The 17612-nt window shown below is 35.1% G+C and overlaps 1 protein-coding gene across 1 annotated transcript; it reads left to right on the forward strand.

Annotated features, from left to right (window-relative positions):
* Positions 1-556: 556 nt before the first annotated feature.
* LOC111021300 (microtubule-associated protein 70-1) lies at positions 557-12405 on the forward strand. Its single transcript, XM_088121009.1, is given in 11 exon segments — positions 557-988; positions 3106-3191; positions 4849-4914; positions 5019-5189; positions 5353-5523; positions 5621-5776; positions 5942-6092; positions 10250-10317; positions 10410-10943; positions 11040-11227; positions 12007-12405. Coding segments are annotated over 11 exon segments (1839 nt in total). The 5' UTR covers positions 557-759; the 3' UTR covers positions 12026-12405.
* The last annotated feature ends 5207 nt before the right edge of the window (positions 12406-17612 follow it).

Genomic DNA, 17612 nt, shown 5'->3' on the forward strand with positions numbered 1-17612 from the left:
ACTTATGTTTAATGTTGAGGCTGACGTAGGCGCTGAATTGGTTACCTACAATTAGAATCTTACATCATTCTAAAGCTCCATTATGTACACTCCAAAACTTAAGTTTGTACTTAGTTGAAGCTGGTGTTGAGTCGAGGCTATAACTCCCCAATTTCGACAACTACACCTATCATTAAATAGATCTTCCATCGACAACCAAAAAATTCTCTACTAAATTGATTGCGTCTATCAACAAGTACGTAGTATTATTGCTATATCTAGAACTAATTAGATTTGCCACGCAAGCAGCATATAAAAATAAATATATAGTAGAAAAACCAGAGTCAATTCCGAAAAAAAATTAATTAAACAAAGCAGCTGTTTAATTTAAGCTTATTGAAGGAAGGAAGTCAAATCGTGGGTCCCACAATCACATGATCAGACGGAATCGAAGAGGTCCACATCATAACATAAACACGCTTTCTCTATTCCTGGCCGTACACAATAATTCCCCTCTTCTCTCTCTCTCTTCTTTCTCTCTCATCAGCTTTTAATCCAAAAACTAATCTCTCTCTCTCTTTTCTTAAATCCCCGCCTAAACCCCGTCTCTGCTCTGCTTAATCTCACTTCTCTCTCTCTCTCCTCCCCTGTTTCTCTCTCCTCCTCCTTCTCCTCCTCGTTTCCCCCATTTCTTAGGGCTCAACGAGAACGACAGCAAGAACAAGGAGCAGAAGAAGGAGACGATTCTGTGTTGTAATTTGTAAGCTAGATCTTTCTTTCATGGCCGGCAACCACATTAACAGCGCCACTGCTTATGCCGGCGAATTTCTCGACTCTGCTAATGGTAACAAGCTTCTTCTCTCCTCCTCCGGCTCCTTCAAGGCTCGGAAGAAGCCTGCTCCTCCGCTAATCTCACGAGCTGCCTCCGATGTGGATGATATTGTCACTCTCTTGCACGGCTCTGATCCAGTTCGCGTCGAGCTCAACCGCCTTGAGAATGAAGCTCGAGGTCCTCTTCCTCTACCTATTTCTTCCGCTTTTGTTTCGCATAATGCATGTGCAACCGCCGATTCCTGGTTGTTTTGATGGAATTTGATTTGCTGTTGCTGGAGTTTTATGTGTGTTTGTTGTGTTGGATCGATTTTGAATTCTTTGTGTGTGTGTGTGTGTGTGTCTTTTGGATTGTTTACTGTCCTGAGAGGAAGTAGAAGCGGAATTATTGGGAATTTGGAGGAAATTATTGATGAAATTTTGCAATGCACGTTATTGTGAGGAATGGAGCCGTCTATGTGCTCGCGATGCAAGCTTAATCTTACTGTATCGTGTTTTTGTGGTGTTTCTTATTTAGTTTTTTCCTCGATGTTTTTGGTGATTTGTATGCATGTCTTTTGTAAATTGGGTCTTTCTTATTTTATATTCTGGGTTTATAGTTAATAGTTGAGCGAAACCACTAGATATGGTTTATAGGGAAATTCACGGTTGTTTGCGTAGAAGAAAGGAATTCTTTATTTTTTAGCTTAACGATACTGCATTTTCTCCAGACAATTTTTTTCCTTCTTTTTTTATTCTTAACACCAGCTCTCTAGTAATGAACAAGAAATGGGAAGACAAAACTTCTGAAATTAAAGATTTATTGAAACCCATAGAGTCAATGAAGAAAATTTCTTTGTGAGCTCTCCGACTGGACTGGACACTGTTAATCGTGTAAAGTTAAATATAAAAAACACACAAGCTCCTATATTTGCCATGACCCAGGAAGTATGAGCTGATTTCTTCCATATTTGTGTTTATATATGCCCAACATTGATGTTAAAGGAAACAATTTGGATTTGGAAAGATCTTTGCGCCTGAATTTTCTTCTATGATTCAACACGAGTATGTTGATATCTGTGCGATTCGTCATGTTGATACCTCTTTGTGGGGCTTCTATCTGTTTCAAGCTTTAATTAGTCGTTTTCTTTGTCACTTGTGTTTTGCTAGAGCATTGTCATTATTCGTGTTTAATACTCCACTTTAGATTATAGGATTGGATTGACAGCTGTTATTTATGGGTTTTCAAATTTTATGTTTTGAGTATGGCTGTATGGGTCGTAACTTATTCACTGGCAGTATATTGATCCCTACACTCAACCGAGGGAGATTGAAATAGAAATGCCACCAATCAAGTCTTTATATTTGGGATTGTTATCAAGAGGGCTAAATTGTGTGAATAAGGCAATATTTTTTTGTCTTTTGTATAATCTTGGGGTCTCTCTCTCTCTCTCTAGCTTGATGTGAGACCCTGATGCAAAAATCTAGTCTACTTGGTCACTTGATGGTGTAGGAGTACCTGGAATACTCAAATAATGATTGATGCCAAAGTTGAAATATGGGGAAGTTTTTTGAAAGAATTTAAACTGAAATTTAATTCATGTCATTCGAAAAGAATAATTGTTTTCTGAACTAAATTTCAAATAACCGTTGCCACATTTTTACGCTATATCATCTGGTTATATCATTTTCCTTCACTTCCAAAGCAAATCAATTATCCCTGTCACTCTCAACTCTCAAGGAGACTACATGTAAGCTTTCTGCAACTTGTCACTGCAGTCTATACTGTAATTGGTTGTTACTTTCACTTCAGACTATTAGTGATCTGCATTTATCAGATTATAGTTCTTGTCTTATTGAGCATTACAATAAGGACAGCTCCTCACATAAAAATTTACCATGAGAATAGAACTCATTGGTTGTTTTTTTTTGTAACTGCTTCTATGGCTCACATTGCATCTTGCTTTCATGCTTTTGCTTATGCTCCTTGTCATACTATAATGCCGAACAATCTCAAGCATATACATTATCATACCCTACAACGAATGCCACTGTTTCCTTTTAGACAACCCTTCTACGTTTGCATAAATTTTTTGGCATTTCATTTTCCTTATGCTAAATCAAATTTCTTCTTATAATTTTTTTATTTTTATAATTATTCTTTTCTTTTTAATTTTTGGTCTTAGGAAGTGTTAAATAGTCCTTTCCATGTTTCAAGAATGAAGTATGACTAGAATGAGAAGACACTCAGGTTTCAATGGCATCAAGTATCTCTGAACCGTTGGATCCAATTGAATATTTTTTTCATACGTGCAGATAAAGACAGGGAATTGGGGGAGGCTCTTGCTGAAGTTAAGTCATTAAAAAATTCAGAACGGCTCAAAGAGAAGGCGGTTGAAGAGGTACTATTTTATTCTTATACCAACTTTAGAAGTTCTATGTTGATCGTGAACCAAAATGGAATGCAAATCAACAAATTGCTATGACAATAATCCTACTACTTTTCCTCCATGCTATATTCTCGTAGAAGTTGAACTAGATTTCAATTGTGACAATTGTTCCTTTCCTGGATAATCAAGTATTGAGGAAGCATTGGAAATGTATATTGATGACTTCTTGTGGGTTCAAAAGTATCATCAAGTATCCTTGAAGTCCCATTTTTGTCTTTGATACAACTCCTTGGATCTCCAACACTAGTGTGCTAGCATGACTGACCTTGGAACCAGTCCTACTTGATTTGACTAGATTAGAGAAGATAATGGAAAAATTAATCTAATCATCCCAACAACCAAAGGAGACTGTTGTTCTATGAAGCAAGAGGTCCTTATATATTTTGCCATTTCGTGATGAGAGTCGGATACTTTGGCATGCTGGTTCTTTTGCTATTTTGCGGGACATTAAGAGGGTAGAGGTCTTGGGAAGAGGTTTGGTCTCTTGCTAGGCTTAATGCTTCTCTCTGGGTGCTAGTTTCTAAGGATCTTTGTAATCATTTGTGAGGAGCCTTTTTTGTATAGTTAATTTTTGCTTGGGTCTTCTTGTTGGACTACCCTTTTGTATGTCATTTTGTTCTCTTTCATGTTTTTTTTTTTTTGAAAAGAAATAATTTCATTGATAATATGAAAGTAGAAGAACGTTTGTTTTTTGTTTTTTTTTCATGTTTCTCAATGAAAACTCTATTTCTCATAAAAAGAATCTAATTGGTGGAAACCATATCGATTAACGTGACTGCAATGCATTTGATATTCCTCCAATCCCAAGTACTCCTTCGTTTTCCTATAATGCTTCAAACACTATTTCTCCCCTGTCCACCTGCATAAATCTCCATCAGTTCCCTCCCAACAGTTCATATTTAAAATCCATATGCCACAGCCAATCCCTATATCAGGTGGATTATGATGCAGAAATTAAGGCACGGAATTTATTTGCATAGTTTATACTGTATCTGCTATTCTGCTTGCAAGTAGTGTCAGTGGATTGTCTAAGGCATTTCAATATGGTGACAGACTTGGGGTGAGTTTGAATATAACATAGGCGTGTTCATTTGTTTCTAACGTCAATGTGGCAATAGTGAGCCATGTGGTTTGTCTTAGAGTTCTTACTATGGAGTAATATGTTCTTGTTATAATGTAATCTCTCATGCTTTTGATGAATTTCAACAGTAGATTTAGTGCACTTGGATATCTTTTTTGTTAATAATCTATTCATGGGCCTTGGGGTGGACGCGCCTAGGTTTAGGAGAGCAAAGCTTCGACTCCCAATTATAAAAAAAAAAAAATCTATTCATGGATCTTAGCTGTACCTAAGAATTAGAAAGTTAATGCTGATACTTTAGTTGAAAGTTGATTTTGTTTTTGTAAATCTGTAAGGGATATGAAACAAAACCTTCGTTGATACTGAAATGAATAGTTTTATATTGGTTGATTTTGCAACTACCACAAGCCATTTTTCAATTTTTATTTTACAACTTTTGAATAATTGATGAACTGTGTTGAATGGTGCTTAGAAACACGGCGGTAGACCACTGATTATACTTGCTCTCTATTTGGCTCATAATCTCAGTTAACAGATGAGTTGAAGAAAGTAGATGAAAAGCTCAAGGCAACTGAAGCTCTTTTGGAAAGCAAGGTATAACATGAAGTTACTATTATCTCTTGATAATAGGGGTTGGCATTCCCATATCCATCCCCTACTTGCAGCCTCCACTAATGTCATTTTTTAAAAAATTATAGAACCTTGAGATCAAGAAGATTAATGATGAGAAAAAGGCTGCTCTAGCTGCACAGTTTGCTGCTGAAGCCACTCTTCGAAGAGTTCATGCAGCCCAAAAAGATGATGAAATGCCTCCGATTGAGGCCATTATAGCTCCATTGGAGGCAGAGCTTAAGCTAGCCAGGCTTGAGGTTGAACTAGAACTTCTTTTTTATTATTTTTTTATCTGAGCGTACTTGGTATGTTGTTAGAACATTTTTTCAGCTCCCTGTAGAAGTCATGACAGAGCACTTATTTTCCATACACGTCTGAGAAAAAGGATTTTTTGAACTTTGAAGATTATCTGGTTTCTAGGTAGCAAAGTTGCAAGACGACAATAGAGCTCTAGATAGACTTACGAAATCCAAGGAGGCTGCACTACTTGAGGCTGAGAGAACCGTCCAGATTGCTTTGGCAAAAGCATCGTTGGTTGATGACTTACAAAACAAAAACCAAGAGTTAATGAAGCAAATTGAAATATGCCAGGTTTGTCAATCACTCAAAGTTCTTCAGTAGTTTTCAGGCCACCTATTTAGTTCAAATACGTGACAGTAAATTTTATTTGTATTTGCCACAATGTCAGGAGGAGAATAAGATATTAGACAAGTTGCACAGACAAAAGGTTGCGGAAGTTGAAAAGTTAATGCAAACTGTCCGCGAGCTAGAGGAGGCTGTCTTGGCTGGTGGTGCTGCAGCCAATGCTGTGCGTGATTACCAGCGAAAAGTGCAAGAGATGAGTGTAATAATTCTAGTTTCAAATTTTCATCATGTTTATCTCCCTCATTTTGTAATTTGATATCATAAATCAAATGTTTCTTATCCAAAATTTTATTTTTATCTATTTTATTCTCTGGGTCCATGTGATGAATTTTCAGATTATTTTCTAATTTTGCTGATTGTATAGGAGGAAAGAAGAACTTTGGAACGTGAGGTAGCTCGTGCAAAAGTTACTGCCAACAGGGTTGCCACTGTTGTTGCCAATGAATGGAAAGATGCAAATGATAAAGTGATGCCAGTGAAACAATGGCTTGAAGAAAGAAGATTTTTTCAGGCATGTCATAGTTAGTATATGCATTTATTATATACCTGGAATGAGTTTCTTAATTTGTCTTTTAAGTTCTCTTTTTTGTCATTTCTTTTATAAAAATGATAAACTAACATTGCGGAATGGAAAAACAAGAAAAGTCAAGTAAGAGATTAAATTCTAACGTATTGAGATATGGATAAGCCAATCAAGAATATAATGAACCCAAAAGAGTATAGCCACGGAAAAGGACGCCACCATTGGCGATCATTGGTCCAGGACAACCTCCTCATGGAGTTATACTTTCAGGCGGCCACTAAAGGAGGAGGAAATTGATGAGTGGATGAGACTGGTCTCCCTTATTGACCCGGTTGTCCCCTCACCCAACGAAGATCAATGGAGATGGCCCCACGAACCATCGGGCTTATACACCACCAGATCAACCTTCAAACTACTCTGCTCACACACTGTCCATGACCAACAGGAATCCACTCTCTACTCTAACATTTGGCACGGTAAGTACCCAAAGAAAATTAAAATTTTCTGCTGGGAACTCACTCACGGGGCCTTAAACACTCATGACAGAATACAGAGAAAGAACCCCCAATTGTCCCTGTCTCCAAATTGCTGCCTTCTATGCTTTGGAAGCTCGGAAACACAAAGCCATCTATTTATTCATTGCCCATTTGCCACTCGATTTTGGAACCGCTTGCTCTCAAGTTTCGGATGGACAACAGCTCTCCACACACAACCAGCTACACTACTTGATTGTTTTTTGGTGGGGCACCCCTTCAACAGAGGAAAAGCTATACTTTGGACACAACTGATTCGAGCCTTCCTTTGGTCTTTATGGTTAGAAAGGAATCATCGGGTCTTCAACAACAAGGCACTCTCCTTTGAAAACTTTTTTGATAGGGTCATTGTAGTTGCTATGGGGTGGTGCAAATGCTTTTATCCGCCTTTCAGTAGTTACTCTTTAAATGAGCTTATTACAAGCTGGGAAGCCTTCTTGTAATTGTCCTTGTGGCCTTTTGTATATTTCATACTTTCAATGAAATATTGTTTCATACCAAAAAAAAAAAAAAAGAACCCAAAAGAGTACAGTTTGATCTGGTCTTAATGTTGCTAAAATTTCCGGTGGAATAATCGAGTTTGGGGGTTTTTCTAAATCTATGAGAAAGTTTAATGGGTTTATTGATGATGGTTTTCCTGTGGATCCTCCCCTTTCTAACGTTAGATTTATGCGGTCTAACTTCCAGGAAAGGGTGATGTGTTGCAGGCTTGATAGATTCTTGCTTTCTGGGGGTTTTAAAGAGGTTACTGACCTAGAGTAACTTTGGACCATTGGCCCATTTGCTTTAGTTCAGGTTCCATTCCCTGGGGTCCCATTCCTTTTAGATTTGGGAACATGTGGCTTTCTCACCTCTCTTTTCAAGCTTCTATCTCTTCTTAGTGAGGCGTCAGTGTTGTGGGAAATTGGGAAGGTTTTTGTTTTATGCAAAAGTTGGCTTCTGTTAAGTCGGTTTTAGAAGGTTGGAATTGAGACATGTTTGAAGATCTTAGGATCAAAAAATAGGGAAGTGTTGGAGAGAGTTAGTAGCCTAGACAGATTGGATGAGGATGGATTTCTCAGTGAAGGGGGGCGATAGAGGAGAGTATTAGACTAAAAGGGGAGTTTGAGGAGATTGTTAGGTGGAAGGACATGTGCTAGACAAAAAAGTCAAAATTAGATGCACTGGGGGTAATTGCAACACTGCCTTCTTCCATAAAATTGCGAGTTCCAGAAAGTACTAGAATGTTATTCAATCTATTGTGGGAGAGGATGGTAGGGAGGCAGTGGGGGATAAAGCGGTAGAGGAGGAAGTCCTATATTTCTTCAGTCCCCCCTCCCCCAATGGAAGGCTTGGATTGGTCCCCTATTTTAGGCAAGGATAGTGAGAGGTTAGAGGCCTCTTTCACTTTAGAGGAGATTAGGACCCCCCTCCCTCCTCCAATGGAAGGCTTGGATTGGTCCCTATATCGGGTCAGGCAAGGATAGTGAGGGGTTAGAGGCCTCTTCCACTTTAGAGGAGATCAGGAAGGTGGTTTTTAACTTTGATAGAAATAAATCCCTTGGTCTTGATGGCTTTCTTTCTTTATTTTTATTTTATAAGAAACTGAATATATTGAACAAAAGGAGGAGAACAAACTAAAGGCAAGGGCCGAGGAGGCTCTGGTGGTGTGGCTTCATAATCTCCTTGCCAACTTAGAAGTTCTGGGTTCAAACCTTAATTGATGGCTCTCTTTCAAAATGATTGGAACATAATTATGGATGATTTGGGGAAATTATTCAATGAATTTTATGAAGATGGTTTCTGGTTGATGCAAGCTCTCAATGGTGGTCACTTCAAAAGCAAAACAAAAACTCTTTGGAACTTCACAATGGCTGCCCTTCTCTAGAAAATTTGGTTAGAAAGAAACCACAGGTCTTTTTAGGATAACTTTTACAACTTGGTTAATTTTGGAATGTTGTACAACTCACAACTTCTAGGTGGTGCTACACTTGTAGCAATCTTTTTTATAATTATTCCCTCACTGTCAAAATTGGAAGGCCTTTCTGACTTAGCTCTCTAGGGATGGGGAGGGGGTTTTTTCTTCCCCTGCCCTTTGTTTGTAATTTTTTTTTGTGAGTAATATATATCTTTCAGGTTTCTTACTAAAAAAATAAATAAATAAAGATGGTATCATTGATCATTCATGAACAAAACTTTATATATGTGTGTGTGTGTATGCATATTTCTATTTTTGATAACCGGAAGTCGGAGCTTTGCTCCCCTATACTTGAGAGCACCCATGCCGGGCCCAAGGCCTGGTCTCCCGTACATGGGAGACATCTAAAATTTTTTATATTAAGTGTACCCAAATGTTCGAACTTGAGACCTCTAAGTCGGTATGATCAAGAAACCTCTAGCTCTTGCTAACGGAGCCACCCCTTGGGTGCAAACAAAACTTTTATATGTGTCACCCCTAAGAAAGAGAGGGATAGGAAAGTGAAAGAGTTCAGACCTATTATGTCACTAGCCTATATAAGATTATTGCTAAAGTTCTAGCCGAGAGATTAAGGAAAGTTCTCCCCATTACTCTCATAATATCAAGTAGCCTTTGTTGAAGGAAGACAAATCCTGGATGGAGTTCTTATTTAATGAAACTCTAATGGGAGGCCATATCATACCCATAAACAAAAAGACTAAAGTATCCTAACTTAAACATACTCAAAGGTAAAAATGGAAAGCAATAAAAAAATCTTAAATAAAAGTGGATCATGTTTTTAAGTCCTTGCGGTAGTTCATATCACGAAATATATTCTATCAGAAGTGGTACTAGAATATTGTGTATCTAAAATGGTTGCAAATAGAAAAATGGAATTGAGATTAGATGCAGTGGAGAAGATGCAAGAGCGCAGAACACTATTGAGGAAGTGCTCAAGAAATCAAGGAAGAATTCAAGAGGTCCTTGGAAAGAAAAGTGGATGCGTGATTAAGAAGCTGGAGGGACTTTGGCAAACAACTATGGTAGAAAACGCCCATTAGGGTAGTACTCAATGTAACAGCTAAGGAAGGTAGAGTGAGCAGTGGTGCTTGTCAGAAACAAAGAGAATACTGGACCAATATCGATGGTTGATATGCGTTGAGGATGTTGGAGATTCCTTATGGAAGATACAAATGGGTTGTTGCTCTGGGTTGAATGGTAGTAAATCAGTTGATGGAGATTGAGTAATGTAAGTGTAGCCTCTGTAACTAACTTAGTTATCTGGCGGGAATGGGATGAATGTAATAAGTATATGGGTAATCTGATGTTGAGTGAGATTCTTTTTGGACCATTAAATTGAGTTGGGAGGGACGTGGAACTCTTTATTTTTCCTTGGGATTGTATGACTCGTTTGACTATGTGAATTTTATCACTTTCTTATGTTGCAGTTCCTCTTTACGACACATTTTAAAATTCCAATACTGAGTTTGTTTGAACCTTTTTACTCCTAAAATTAAATAAATATTTTGGTTGCCATATAAGAACTGCAAAATAAACTTGGTGGTAACTAAATTGGACGATGTATTTGTGACAGTAGAACGTATGATGTAGTTTCCACGAATAATATCTGTGCATATTACAGAGGTTAATTAATGTAGTCTTGCATATACTTGCAGGGAGAAATGCAGCAACTTCGCGATAAACTAGCAGTTGCTGAGCGTACCGCAAAGGCTGAAGCACAAATGAAAGTGAGGAAATGCAACTTTTGCAATTAATTATCAGCTGTTTATGCCCTCTCGAATTATTTACAAAATTTGCCTTTTGTTGATTGGCCCCTTAGGAAAAATATCAGCTGCGCTTCAAGGTTTTGGAGGAAAAGCTTAGATCATCAAATGGCAACCCAAAACTTGCTTCTGAAGGAAGAAGCATAAGCACTGCACCTTCCAGACGTCAGTCACTTGGAGGCACGGAACATTTGTCTAGACTGTCTTCAAATGGCTATTTATCCAGGAGAAATACAAACTCACACACGGGATCACTGCAATCAAATAGCGCCAGTGCATTGTTGAAGACTACAAAAATCTCTTCTAGATCATTTGATGGTGGTAGTAGATCACTGGACAGAGAAAAGCTGGTACAGGATGCAGTAGTCAAAGATAATTCAGCCACAACAACCAGTGGTGAGATTCAATTTTCTGAAACGACTGCTCCATATGAGAATGAAGACGGTATCTCAGTTGGAAAAACCAAAACAGAGCAAGAAGATTTTGTTTCTGGAGTGTTGTATGACATGTTACAGAAAGAAGTCATATCTCTGAGGAAATCTTGCCATGAGAAGGATATAACCCTTAAAGATAAGGATGATGCAATTGAGGTTAGTTTGTAAACTGAATTTGAAGATTATCCATTCATCTCTATTCTCTTGTATTTCATGCTTGGCTTATTGTGCATATTTTTGGGTTTTGTACAGATGTTGGCAAAGAAGGTCGATACTTTGAATAAAGCTATGGAAGTTGAAGCGAAGAAAATGCGAAGAGAAGTAGTTTCAATAGAGAAGGAACTTGCTGCTATGCGTGTAAGTAGAGAAAGCGATCAAAGGCCACGGCGCCAGAGTGCACCCAGGGGGGCTGTAATTGGTTCTCAGTCACTTCCTGTCAGGTGAGTTCATTTATTTGTGCAATTCCTTGGAGTCTTTTGTTACTTTTTGAAACAAGACATTCAATAAAGAGATGAAAACACAGAAAATATGTTTTTGTTACTTTTTGAAACAAGACATTCAATAAAGAGATGAAAACACAGAAAATATGTTTGTGCATAATATGCTACTTTGCTATTTCAGTACTCAGTTGATTATTACCTGTTTTTTATTTGGGTCTAATAAGTCTCTGAACTTTCAAAAGTTTCCAATTTGGTGTCTAATAAGTTCTTGTACTTTGAAAGCGTCTAATAAACGCTCAAACTTTCAATTTTGGATCTAACAAGTACATAATCTACATTTTTTAAAATTCATGGACTTATTAAACACAAAATTGAAAGGTTAAAAGTTCCCTTTAAGTTCATGAATTTAAAAATTTTCGAATAGGTCGTGATCTATTAACGCAATTTAAAGTTTAGTGACTTATTAGACACTTTTTAAAGTTCAAGACCTATTACTAGATGCAAAATCAGAAGTCTCGGACCTATTAGACCCTTATTAAAAGTTTATAGACCTATTAGACCTAACACTAAATTTAGTAACTAAACTTGTTATTCGTCCTTTATGAAATGGTTAGTATGTTAAGATTTCATAGTTTCTCTTTAAATATTTAGATTACAAATTAGCTCCATTGCCATGTATTTACTTACCACCTCATTGTGAATCTTGTGGAAATTTATGATTCTTGCATTTGAAGTAGATCCATTGCTAACCTTTCTCTTCTAATCCATCGACTTTCCAGGAATATCCGAAACAGATAGGGCGTCGACGCGGAATTACACATTGATGAAATGACTTTTTTTTTATCGACTCTACTGTCAATATAATTGTATTTTATCAAATCATAAAACTCTAGTCCTTTGTCTTCCTCTCATTGGAGCAATCTTGTCAAGTTTTATCTATTTGTAAAGAAACTAACATGAGTTTTTTCCAGGAATTCATCCTGTCCTGTATATTTCTGTACCATTGGTACGAAGAACAGCAAATGCAAGTTTCAAAAAGAAAAAAAAAAGGATGCCATGAATTTTCTATGATGGATGGATGGATGAATTTGTATTCTGTCCCCTACAAGTGGATTGAATTTTTGAAATGGAACCTAATACACATGTTAAATGATTAATGTATTATATTTGTTTGATCATGTTTTTGTTCTCTATTTCTCTATTCATTGAAAGAATTTAGTTTGATGGTTATTTATTCTCTAGGTTTTTTTTTTCCAATAAGTCACGGATGGGGCTGAATTTTCGACCTAAGGAGGATAATTAGTGCTTTATTCATTGGTTCATGCTTGGACGAACTATTGTTCTCTAGTTTTTTTTTGGGAAAATTGGACTGAATAATATTTCTCAAAAGGTGGTTACGAAATATGGCTTACAATTTTTATCGAACAATCCATTTCAAATTATTGCTATACCCTCTACTGACATACTTACAATTTTTATTACAATTTTTATTTCAACCTCCTTTTCTCTCTCATTCTCCGTCTTCTCATTCTTCATCTTCCTCTCTCTGTGGTTCTCTCTCCCTTTTTCTCTGTTTTCAAATTTTTTTAGATTTTTACAGATTTCAAATTTCTCTCTTTTTTTTTCTTCAAAACTTTTAGAATTTTATGGATTTCAAACCTTCTCTTTCTTCAAATTTTCTCAAAATTAAAATGAACAAGTTTTTTTAGATTTTTCTCTACCTCTCTCCTCTGTTTCGGTTTTTTTTCCAGTTTCGCATGAATTAACGAAAAATCTCTCTTCTCTATTTCATTTTTTTTTTCGAAAAAACTTGTGAGTATTCTTTAACCAACGAAGTACGTTATTTGGATTCTGAAGTAAGGATAGAAAATGCATTGCGGAGAGAACAACAAAACGAAAATGGAGAGAACAAGAAAACGAGAAGAGGGAGAGGGAGAAAAACGAGAAGAGAAAGGGAGAAAAAGAACAAGAGAGGAGAGAGAACGAGAGAGGTCTAACAAAATTTAATGAGTTTTCAAAATTGAAATGATGAATCTTTTTAATTTGAGAATCAATTACCAAAAAAAATTCCACGTAAATCAATTTAAATGCTCCACATAAATGCACCGGTATTAAAAAAGAAAAAAAAATGAAAAAAAAGAAAAAGAAAAAACAGAAACGGGGATTAAAAAAAAAGAGTTTTTTCAGTTTTTTTTTTTAATATCAATACATTTATATGGAGCATTTAAGTTGATTTACGTAGATCTTTTTCCCTTTTTTGAAAATATTTGGTTGAATTCTGTTATTGGAATATCAGATATGAGAGAATTTTTGTTGATTTGGTAATTGAGTTTTCAAAAGTTTTCAAAACTGAAATCTTTTTAATTTCACAATCAATTACCAATTCAACGAATTAATAAAAATCCTCCATATATATGGCTTAATCTTCAATTACGGAAATCTTTTTAAAAAAGAAAAACAAATCCACGTAAATCAATTTAAATGCTATACATAAATGCATAGATATTTTAAAAAAATGAAACTATTTAGAAATATTTTGTAAAAGTAAAAAAGTTTGGAATATAATTTTGCAAATACTTTTAAAATCGCAAAAAAAAAAAAAAAAAAACTACAATCCCGAACTGAGCCCCGATTAAGAGAGAGAGGAGAAAACGAGGGAGGGGAGAGAGAACGAGAGAGAAGAGAGAGCATTTTTTTTTACTCGCTTTTCTCCCCTCTTTCTCTCTCTGTTATCGTTTTCATTCTCTTCCCTCTCATTTTTTTCTTCAATCTCTTTTGATTTTATCTATAATCGAGGTATTTCCAGTTAGAAAAAAACGAAGTTCCTTATATAGAACCCAAATAGCTTATTTCGTTGGTCAAAGAATACTCAAGTTTTTATAAAAAACATAAACAGAGGAGAGAGATTTTTCGTTGATTCATGCGAAACCGAAAAAAAAAACGAAGAGAAAGTTTGAAATCCATAAATTCTAAAAATTTGAAGAAAAATATGAGAAGTTTGTAAAAATCTAAAAAAATTGAAAAAAGAGAAGAAGAGAGAGAAGGAGAAGAACCACCGAGAGAGATAAGGGGAAGGAGGGAGAAAATATGAAATTCAAATGAAAAAAGAAGGGGAAAGTAACAATTTTAAGTATGTTAATGGAGGGGTAGGAAAGTAATTTGAAATTGACGGTGATGTCCACAAATGTTTACAAAACATACGAGGAGAGGTGCCACATTTCACAATGAACTTTTCAAAAAGACTATTTAACATGAAACCCTTTTTTTTTTCCTTTCTCGTGGAAAATAGTAAGAAATAAGAGAAAATAACATTTGTTTGGTTGGTGTTCATCTTCTTAATTTAACAATTTGGAGGACGAAAAAAGTTTTTAGGGAAAAACTCAATTTATACTTTTGATTGAATCAATTAAAACCTTAAATTAATAATAATATCTAAGATTTTAAATCTTGACGTGGATAGAAATATCGATAAAAATGTTGATGTTCATGAATGTTTTTGAAAAAATCTAAAAAAAAAAAATAATTCAGGGAAATCTAAAAAAGGGTAAATTGCAAAAATCAACCATAGTTGTTGCAAGACACCCACAAACTTTTAATGATAAAAATTAAACCCTCCAACTTAAATAGTGGTTTAAATTAAACTTGTTAGTTAGGTTGACCTGGTTAACCTTCCGTTCAGCTATTCTTTAAAAAACAAACTGATGTTTTAAAAAATAAAAAGAAAAATAAAATAAAACCATTCAATTACAAAATCATGCGTAAGAAACAAAAATCTTTCGTGGGGAGGGAGAGAAAATGAAGAGTTTTCAAGATTTCTGGAAAAGACAAAAGGCAAAATCGATTTTAAACAAGATCACTAGTTAATATAGAACTGAGTATCATCTTCTTAAATTTTCTCATCTTCATAAGTTTGACGGTAGAGTTTCGCAGCTGAGTTTTGATCTTTTCCTTCTCAATTTTATTGTTAAGTCACTTGATGTTGATATTATAGCAAGAGTGGAGATGGAAGGTTGTTGAATTGTTTTTGTGTGTTCACTCGTAGAGATTCATAGGTGGAAGTAAATGAAACTACTGTTATTTTTCTAGAAGAAACCTCACAAAATTAGTTTTCGTTGATCGACGTCACAACATTGTATATGCACCATTCTTGTTATCAAGTTGATTACTTACCATTGAACACTCCCAAGTCGAGCATATATATTATGATCGAAACTGGAATACAAGTAGTGATCTTGTTTAAAAATCGATTTTGCCTTTGTCTTCTTCTAAAAATCTTGAAAACTCTTCATATTCTCCATCTCCCCAGGAAAAATTTTTATTTGTTACGTGGAAAGATTTTTCTTTGTTACGCGTGATTATGTAACTCAAGGAAGGGCTTTATTTTATTTTATTTTTATTTATTAAAACATCAGTTTGTTTTTTAAAATGAGAACTTAACATAACCTAACCAATGCAACAACTATTATAATTTAGGAGTGGTTTTTGCAATTTATCGTCTAAAAAATTATTGGAGGGGCAGGCATGGTCATTTCGTATCTGGATTATGTCAGCAAAATATTAGAAAACATAGATTTTGAAAAATATGGATAAAAATCAATATCGTCTTGGAAAATGGCTATTCGGCCCAAAAACCGAAATCTATACACACATGCATGTTTGTTAACGATTTTTTTTTTAAAAAAAAATCACATGAGAAAGTATAAATTGATTCACTTAAAAGAAAGTTGTAAAATTTATTAATTGAATCAATGTGCATTTTTTTTTCCAAATGATTCAATGGTCGAGGTATAAATTGATTTATCTACCCTTACGTAAACTCATGATCATCTTACTTTTAAAAGGATAAATGATTTCGGTCCTACTCCCACAGTGTGTCATAATATTATAGGATATTAAATTGTTCTTTTTTTCCGAATGAAATATACCTTACTTATTTGCACACTGATATTGTTTATGCATTTTAAAGGTTTTAAATGTCACTATTGATATCGATAAATAGAAAAGTATAATGTCACGAACTTAGGGTATACATCCCAACACAAGAACCCGACAACCAATCCAGATCGTAAAGTTGGATTGAGTTAGATAATTTTTTAGTCTGAGTTGGATTATTATGTTGCAAAACCTGATTTTCGGTTCAATTTGCACGTCTAAAAAATTGGGCTCGATTCCACTCGATCTGAACCCTTTTTAATTAAAAATAAATAAACAATTTAAACCAACCCCTCCACACGTTTCATGGCTTTGCCCTTTCCCTCTATTCAAACTTAACTCCACTCTATTGGCATCTGCCATATCCCACAACCCATGGGACCTTCAAAATTTTGTTCTATGTGTTAGAAATTTACAATCCGACGATAATAAAGAAGAAATAGTACTGTCATCTTAAGTATAGTTCAACGAGATTAAGATAAATATTTCTATGGGTTTGAATTCCTAGTAAAAAAAAAGACTAAAACGGAAATAGATTGTCGGAACATTTCTATGCAGATTTCATACTCATTGGTATAATTAATTAGCAATGAATATTTATTCTTTGATATAATACTGTTGATAAGATTAATCAATTAATTAAAAAAATAATTTTGTTAAATTTTGTTAAATTTTATATATTTTGTATTTTCTGCTTTTTGCTTAGCTTCTTGAGATTTTAAGAGATCTTTAGCTTGCAAATCGAATGAAGTTTAAGTTTTCGTGGGGTTCGATACTCTTTAAGCAATTCACTCTTCATAGAGCAAAACACATGTTGAATGAAACAAGTAAAGAAGTAGAGATTTTTTCCCATCACTACCCTTATTTAAATCCCAGCAAACATAATGCATAAAGGGAGATTCGAGAAATTGCTAAGAAATTCAGGTTATTTTCCTTTATGCATTATGTTTGTTGGGATTTGAATAAGGGTAGTGATGTGAAAAAATCTCTACTTCTACTGTAGGGATAAGCAGAAAATAACTGAAAATTTTAAAGAAAGCAATAAAATAAAAAAACACAATAATTAACATCGAAAAACTCCAAACTGGAGAAAAAACCACAACCTGCAAGGAAAAATTCACTATGTGAAAAATTATTACAATCACACAGATTTCTCTCTCCGACCCCAATTACACCAATTAAAACTCAAGCCCATGAGCTCCTTTTATAGTAGTTGGAACACATCTCATTGTACTTTTTCAACATGGGACAACTTCTAGTACATGGAGTCCATCCTTGTATTATTCCAATGTAGGACATCTTTCATTCCAATATTTTGTCAAAATACAACAAATTCCACCTTGACAAGATATTGAAAAGTTCACAGCTTCTATTACACTCATTGTCTTCGCCGACAATCATAATTCTCAATTCGAAGAACTATAGTCTACTCCACCATAAAAATAGATCACTT

This window comes from Momordica charantia, assembly GCF_013281855.1.
Source record: "Momordica charantia cultivar OHB3-1 chromosome 1 unlocalized genomic scaffold, Mcharantia_2.0 BLBB01000001.1, whole genome shotgun sequence".
Classification (NCBI taxonomy): Eukaryota; Viridiplantae; Streptophyta; class Magnoliopsida; order Cucurbitales; family Cucurbitaceae; genus Momordica; species Momordica charantia.